This window comes from Drosophila santomea, chromosome 3L, assembly GCF_016746245.2.
Source record: "Drosophila santomea strain STO CAGO 1482 chromosome 3L, Prin_Dsan_1.1, whole genome shotgun sequence".
In the NCBI taxonomy this organism is placed as follows: domain Eukaryota; kingdom Metazoa; phylum Arthropoda; class Insecta; order Diptera; family Drosophilidae; genus Drosophila; species Drosophila santomea.
The window spans coordinates 2,819,771-2,828,149 of record NC_053018.2 but is presented as its reverse complement, the minus strand read 5'-3'; the positions used below and the strand labels follow the sequence as shown (position 1 = coordinate 2,828,149).

At 38.2% G+C, this 8,379-nt stretch overlaps 1 protein-coding gene across 17 annotated transcripts in view; it reads right to left on the bottom strand.

Moving 5' to 3' along the window:
- Positions 1–1,195: 1,195 nt before the first annotated feature.
- Positions 1,196–8,379, bottom strand: part of LOC120450464 (gamma-aminobutyric acid receptor subunit beta) — a 33,850-nt gene continuing 26,666 nt past the window's right edge. For 5 of the 17 annotated variants that reach the window (XM_039633489.2, XM_039633490.2, XM_039633486.2 and 2 more), the window contains exons 9-10: positions 4,594–5,219; positions 1,196–4,463 (exon numbers count right to left, since the gene is read on the bottom strand). In XM_039633489.2, the coding sequence (XP_039489423.1) occupies positions 4,302–4,463; positions 4,594–5,219 (788 nt within the window). In that variant the 3' untranslated portion in view covers positions 1,196–4,301. Of the gene's footprint in view, positions 4,464–4,593; positions 8,265–8,379 lie in introns of those variants that run through there. The other 12 variants (XM_039633493.2, XM_039633491.2, XM_039633494.2 and 9 more) reach the window with 6 other exon arrangements.

The following is an 8,379-nucleotide window of genomic DNA, read 5'->3' as shown; positions in this document are numbered from 1 at the left end:
TTTGTTTGTGATTTATAGTGTGTTTTATCATTCTAACAATTCATGGTTCAATCAATATCGCGTCTTGCTGCCTAGGGTTATAGACTATTTCTCAATAATAATATTCACTTGCATTAACTTTGAATTCACTTTAAAAATGTTGTTAATTACGCTTTCGGTGCAATCTGCATGAACTGGGGTCCGGTTTTTCTCAGTGTGTCAGTGTATCTCTGTATCAGTATCTGTATCAGTTTCTGTAATTGTATCTGTATCTGCATCTGTGTGTGGTGTGGTTCAACTTAATCTAGGGCTCTCAACTTGTTGGTTTGCTTATCTAAATACTTTAGAATTTCATTTTTGGTTTTGCGTGTTTTGTTTTTGAGACCACCATACATATATAATATATAATTAAATATACATCATATACATACATACGTAATTATTACATCGCATCACGTATATATCGATCCCCAATATAGATTTACTTATTTATTTCTCCCTTTCGGTTGCTTTATAAAACGTTGGTGTTGGTGCCGCCGTCTAAACAGCGACACCAAAAATGCTTCAAACATTTCATTGTGTGTATAATTTAACATTTTACATATTTTCATATTTTCATCATTTCGTTTTTATCTTGAATGCTCCGTCCTCATTGTTTTTGTTGTTGTCCTAAATGCTCTTGCATACGCAGCACGTACATATGCATATCATCGTCTTGCGTCGTTAATTTGTTCTTTTGTTTTGTTTTTTTTTTATAAAAAAGTCCTCACTATGGGCAACTAAATTTGTTGGCTCTTCATTACCACAAATAATATTGTAAACTAGGTTGTAGAGTAAAAAATTCCATATGAAAAATTAAACGCATCGATTTGCCATTAAGTGTGTTTACTATTCTTTAAAAATGTTTGTCAACTATTTCGCCTTTGCATTGTTTACAACTAAATGGTTTTTTCATCATTAATTTACGTTCTTTGGAAATACGCTCCGAAACCGTTGAGCAGCTATTTGTTGTTGTTCTTCTTCTTCTTGTTGTTGTCGCATCAAAAATTTATTTGACCTCATTTATAGGGATTATTTATTTTATAGAGCTTTTACGAATGAACATCAGCCATTTGTAAACATTTTGATTTCTGTCTTCGGTAACATAATTGATTTATGACTTGTATAGCTACAAAATATATCTATATTTAAGTGTGTGACCGTTGTTTTTTTTTTGTGTGTTTTTATATATAAGCGCAGATATATATTACTTATGTTCTTTATCACCGATTTCACTTTTATGTTGCCGCGTCTCGGGTCATAACTATTTTCTGGGGGAATGTTTTGTATGGCTGGTAGATCAATTGCAGTTTGCTTCAAATCCGTTTCACTTGGCTCAGTAAATCATAAATGTAATTGGTAAATCAATTATTAACTGGTAATCCTTATATTGCTTTCTTTCGCTCAGATTCCTATTTAAGATTTGGGATACTCTTTAGCCAACGCGTTGGTACAAAATGGGTAAGGACTCATGGGGCGTTTTTCGTAGAGCAGACAGACGATGGTTGGGGGATGTGGCTAAAGGGTATCGAATAGTCGAGTCTCGACTCTGTCTGTTATTTCATAATTGTTTCAAGTGTTGTGCTTGTGTCAGTGAGTGTTTGTGTCTGTCTAGATCGTTAATAAAGTAATTTTCCTTGGGTTCTCTTCTGTAGTCGTCCTGCTGAATTGCTGAATTGGTTAGGTAGTCCTTAAGAAGGGTTAAAGGTTTCATCTTAACTATGTATGTATATCTAGGGGGTTCCATAGCTGATCCATAGCATAGGTGACCTACGCCTACGCTGCCTGTCTTCCGTTCATAAGTACTTTTCGTATATACAGTTAATTGTTTTTGTGTTGTTTTTCTCTTTTCCATCGGAATAGGTTTCAATTTGGTTTGGTTTGGTTTGGTTTACATATAAAAAACTCGTGCTACATATACGTAGGTGCCTAAATATGTTATATGAATATATATATATCTCATATACGTGTGTCGCCTTAAGCCATACTCTATGTACATATACGTGTGGTTCTGTGTGTGTGTGTGTGTGTCTGTGTGTGAGTGTGTGTTTGGCCATATTATGGCTCTTAACTAAATCCTAGCTTTAACTTTAGCTAACTGTACAAAATTCTTTAGCCTTACGATCTGATCTGCACTTGCACTAATCATAAACACTAAATTAAAATTCATTGATGATATTTTGGTATGGCTTGCTTAGTTATCTCCATTGTGCTAAACTGTATTTTAATTTCTTTATTTTACGTTTAAAGTTAAACTCACTTGCCTTTAATTTATGTGTTAGAATTAACTTAACTCTTTTGTTTCTTTCTCTTTGTGTCTGTGATTCATCGAGGAACTTGAGCGAAAATTCAAATATATATATATATATGTATATATATATATATGTATGTATATGTCGATATATACGTCGAGTATCTGTGTCCCATTGTCAGTGTCGCCTGTCAGTGTGTTGGTGTGTATCTGTGTGTGACATTAGGCTAACTTAAGACGGTGCATCGTAGGTATAATTATCTTTTGTTTGCTTATCGCTTTATTGACTGCTTGAACGCATCCGAGTTAATCGCTTAATCGGATCCGATTACATTAACTAAGTTTAATTGCGAAGTTTTGCTCCTACTTTGCTTTGAGAATGTTCCGACTGACTGTTCTGTTTGTATTTACAAATTGAAAATCAATTGTCTTCGTTCAATTTTCTTGGTTTTTCTTGTATGTTATTTTAGCAACTATTTGTTATACTTATATGCTATTTTTCTTAGGCAGTTTCATTCATACTTGTGTACTCTTTATGTTCTATGTTCTATTTGTATTCGTTTTTTAATTAACTGGTATTTATTGGGCTTACTTGCGTTTGAAAATTTCACTTAGACTTTAGATTGATTTCTTACGGTGCCGCAAAGTTGTTTTCGAAAAGTTTTTATTTTTGTATTTACTTTTGTTTTTGTTTCAGTTTGATTCTCGTGTTCGTGAGTGAGTGAGTGCATATTGAATAATTTGTTGTTAGTTTAAAGTTGATATAAAAATTGGTGTAACTAAAATGAATCGTTATCGTTCATACTATTATTTCGCTATGTCAATTGCACTAACTATTTGTATGACTTATCTCCGATGCTTTCTTATAAAAGGTGCGCTCCAAAGTAATTCATAATTCATAACATTCGTGTCGAGTTTGGTGTGAATGAATGTGAGTGTTTGGTTTTGTGTCTTGTGCAAATGATTAAAAAATCCCTCGATCTTACGTGACTGCCTCGTGTTCGATTTACATTTAAAGTTAACTTAACGAAATAATTCGCCAAACTGATTTGCAATTGTCGAAATTGTTCCTTTTTTACTACATTTTGATTTCTAATAAATTTGGCCATTTCACTTGGAAGCGCTAAGTCAGTTCTGAATAAACAAATCAACCAACTGAATGGGCAATCAATGGATCAGCATTGTGAGTTCCGGTTAAGTACTGGTTAAGTACTGGTTAAGTACCGGTTAAGTTTAGGTTTGGTTTTGGTTTGGATTTCGGTTTCTGGGAGCGTGCAGCTGAAAAGGGGAACGCACTTAAATTAGAGGAAGACTCTCCGGGTGTTTTGCTTTTGAAGTGGGAAGCAAAGGTCTTTCGTATCTTAAACTTAAACTCAAAACGCCGCAAAGATAATGGAAATTATTTAACTTCTAGTATTTTGGTGTGTTGAAATCAACTTATCGACTGCGCTATTTCGAGGGTATCTCAAAGTCGTCGTTCGTTTCCGTTCGTTAATGCCTATGTTGCGTATGATTTTTGATCGTTATATTTGTGGTTGAAATGGTTTTGTTAGTCGGTTCATAATTCTCCTCAACTGCTTCACTTATGCCCTTCGTTATATAATTTTCACTACAATTTGCTAATCTGTTGCTTTTGATTATTCTTCATTCATTTATACTCATTTGGTTGTTAATTCTAATGTTGTTTTATCTCTTCATTTCATTTATATTCTGTGTAAATCTATTTAACAATATTCTTTGCTTTCGACCTTTTAATATGTGTGTGTGTCCTTTTCGCATTTGTATTAAACAATAAACTCTTGCCTCTGCATTTTCATATCGCTAGTTAAAATTAGTTTTGTTTCCGCTTCTTTTTTTTTTGTGCCTATTTTTGTGTATTTTTTTTGCGGGTTTTGGTTTCTGCGTTTTTATTTTTTTTGCATTTTTTGTGTGGTTTTTCAGCGCCCTGCCAAGTTTGACTCTCTCGTGCGCTGTTCACTCCTGTGTCCTTGGGCCACGCCCTCGTCCGCTTGCGCCGCTGGAGGACGACGTCCTACTCCTCGCCCAGGAGCACCAGATCATCGGCGACCACGTCGCTGACATGCAGGTAGATGATCCAGTACATCAGGTTGAAGCACACGAAGCACACGGGGAACACGATACGTGAGTACTTGTCGATGTCGGAGGGCGTGATGCCCAGCAGCTTGTTGATGTCCTGTTTTTTGTGGGATGAGGATCGGGATGCGGGGATCAAGGAATAATGGTTGGGAAAAATGAAATAGATTAGTAACTGCTTCTAGGGCGGATCAACCTTTTAAAATCGCCGCATCATGTACGATCTTTACCTTTACCTTTTTTACTTTTCCCGGATGCAGTAGATGGGCTGGAACCGCTGCCTCCGGATCGCCACCGCCCTCGGGCGGTCCGCCCCCGCCTCCACCGCCTCCGCCACCGCCGGGCGGTCCGCCGCCCTGTCCCGGACCCGGTCCATGCGATTGCGGACCGCCTCGTCCGCCATTCACCGTATTCTCCAGCGTTCCGCCCTTGGAGTGGGCCTTCGGGTCGTGGACCTTGAATCTCACCTCCTGGAACAAGGGTCCCACTATCGAGCAACCGCGCGTACCAACGTTTTGTTGGATATTGGAAAAGCCGATTGGGCGGTTACTCACTGTTTGCTTGGGCGCATGCGGATGTCCATGGCTGTGGGCGTGGTGTCCATGCCCGTGGCCATGCTCCGGTCCCATGCCCATACCGACGCCCACATTGACCCCGCCACCGGGTCCTCCGGGTCCGCCGGGTCCAACGCCCACTCCACCGGGTCCACCCACATTCGCATTGGGATTGGGATTCGACTGCTGCTGGTTCGCTCCATCGAGCTGTTGCTTTTTCTGTTCGGCTATCTTTTGGATCGCCATAAATCTTTGTTTTCGCATTTGAATTCGTTTTGCCATGTAGCCGACCGTGGCGTATTCTATTGATTGCGATACGATACGATAACGATTTTGATAGTTGATATTTGATATTTGATTTTGATTGAACAGATTGCATTTCGAATATTCGTACAGATTTTGGAATTTTGTCGATGAATAGATAGTTTTCGATGGGTGATGGACGGTTTGGCATACGATTTGGTGGTTTTTTTTGGAGGGGGGGTTTTTTGAATTGTTAGAATAGGTTGATATGCGGATGCAGTTCAAGAATTTTGAGTCGTGGTCGGTTGCCGCATGAAGTTCGGATGATATATTTTGTTGTAGTAGTTGAGGTAGTTGTCAGATATATATATATATAGTTGGATAGATTGTAGCATTGTATATTTGGTAATTTGGTGCGGGTGGGTTTTCGTATACGGTTTCGATTTAATGTCGGATACAAGGAAAGACAAATAGAAAAACAAAAGAAATTTAATTTCCATCAAGAATTTCGCAATCAATTTTCAGTTCATTTTTGCACAACGTCTATAAGAAGTGAGCGAGGGGGTGGGGTGGGGGCTAGAGATTGGGGGTGGATTAAGGATGGGGCTTATCGGGGGACTATATAGACTATAAGTAACATTTAGAGTCGTTTGAAGGGCGAATATTGCAGTGTTTCTGGGTATTTGGGGTAAGTGAAATCAAAAATGAAAGTGATTTTCTTTTCGTATCTCCATTTTAGCCAGGCAAAGGAAAATTCGAATAAAGCAAGTCTTGTGTGTGAGTGAGTTAGCAATATTCTAGAGAGACAGAGAAGGAGACAAAGTGTGTGTATGTGTGTGTTACTGTGTGTGTCTATATGAGTGTGAATGTAAGTGTCCGTGTTTAAGGCTGTTCTGGTTGTAGTTGTTTTGTTGTTTTTGTGAAATGAGTGGAAAAAGTCATTTGTAAGCCAAACGATTTATGTACACATTTATTCCTGCAGTTGAGACCATCATTCAAGGAAAATGTTCATGTGCGTGCCTTAAATGCAAATTCATCGAACAGGGTCGCCAGTTATAAAGGACACGAAAATTTCCAGCGTTTTTTATTCGATTTTTTTTTGTTTGTAGGTAGAGCTGTTTTGTTCCTGGTTTTCAGCAGCTCTCGAGTTGTCATTATCCTTGGAAATGTTACGGGTTCGGATTTCAATTGAGCGGTGTTTTTTGTGAAGGGTATTTTCAAAAGAGGGGTTCTTTGAAATCGCATACTCGCCGATGAAGGTAGATAGAACAGAGGCGGAACAGAAACGAGTAACGAGTAACTAGTAACGAGAGTACTTACCAGCGAATAACAAGGTAACCAATCGCTGCAAAAAGCCAATAGAACAAAAAAGAAAGCAGACTACGAATGATATCTTACCTAACCTCTCAAGGTTTATTATCGGGTGCGATTTTTTTGTATATATATATATATATTCTTTTTTGATTGGCAACTTGGCAGCCCTCATGTCTGGGTCACCCCTTTAAATGACCCAAACTTAAGGGCTCCAAGTCGCAGATACTTGTATCTGTAAGATACTTTCTAGTCATACTTTTGGGCGCACTTTCTTAGAGTCGCTTGCATTTTTCTACCGGGGCTCAGTTGTCTTGTAGATTCTTCGGGGGCTGCGTCTTCTGGCTGTTGATCGACGACTTGTTGAACCATATTTACAGTGTTTTGTGTCTGTTTCATATTTTTTCGTACTTGTTTTTTGATTCAATTCAATCGCGAGTCAAGCCAGGTGTGGCGCAGGGCATGCTGGTTTCGTTTTTACTTTTTTTTTGATGCGCTCCCTCTCATGATTTTTATTTGGTGATAGATGTATTTTTTTGTTTAGATCGTTCTACACGTACCCTGGTTTCGGTATTTGATTTGGTTAAGGTGCGTTGTTAGTTTGTTTGTACATTTTTTTTCGGCTTGCGATAGTTGCAGCTTGCAGTTTTTGCATTTTGCATTTTGGCGGAAGCTGGGCGTATATTGATATCTGGGTACCATTTCAGGTTGAAGTGTGTTCGATTTGTTCGTCTCGGGTGCTCGAACACAAACTCAACCTGAGTCGGCTATTAAAATAGATGGGCATGTGTACGAGCTCGTACACATGGAGAGGCTTTGCTTTTGTGGGATGGTTTTCGGTTTATTTTTGTGTATCTTTTCATTTTTTTTTTTTGTTTTTTTTATTTTGGCTGAAGCATGCTTCGATTCTAGGTGCGAGGTGCAAAACAGTTTGGGGGACAGGTGGGACGTTGGGGGTAAATTTTCGTGCCTTTACGCTCGATTCGCAGGCGCGTATCTATGAATTTGCATACATTTTCTTTGGATGATAGTATTTCTTTGTATTGAAAAATTAACAAGAACATACAAATACGAAAAAAGAGATTTGTTTCTTTGCAGTTATTTTCATCTGTTTTCTGTTTTTTTTTTTAAGCTTTTTTGCTTTTCTTGCTGTTGTTGTTGCTGTTTGTTGGAGTTGTTGTAGTTGTGGGTGTAAGTTGTTGCTTGAGAATTGTTTTAGTTGTTAGATAGTTAGAGAGAAAGTTAAAGTTAGCATTACGCGAGGTCCCCACCGAAACTTGAGATATATACATATATGTATATAATGAAAATTTAGAAATACAAATTAGATTGATAGAGAATTTAAGAAGACATATATCAAGCTTCATTTTATGTAGGCGTTTGACCCCTTTACAGTGCCTCAGGTGCAGTGCATTTCAGCATCTCTATGGATGGACTTTTTCTGGTCCTTTGGCTCCATAAGAAATGCGAAATTATTTTAAGTTTAAGTTTAAATAGATATTAAACTACTGTGGTTTGGGGCAAAACTCAGCTGCGTTTTCGCATTAAGCCAATGAGTTGGATATTTAGAACGCAATTTTCGAAGACGCAGATCGTTTTGCCAAGGAAACTAGTGTGTTTTCATTTTTGGATGTATCTGCAAGATTGATTTGCTCAACGCTAAGCGTGGCACAGAAAGCTGGCAAAAGTGTGGTTTAAGTAACGAAAAACTGAAAGCTGGCTCGCTTCAACTTGGCCAGTAGTATCGAAATGAAAAGTACATATAAGAAATGATAAATTCGGAATCCATGTTATAGATTCACTGCCTGTGAGTGTGAGTGTGTGTTTGGTGTGAGAGAGAGAGAGAGAGATATATGGGGAAAATCGTTTTGCTACTGGTTGGATTTTCGCTCAATGGGTATTCAGGTA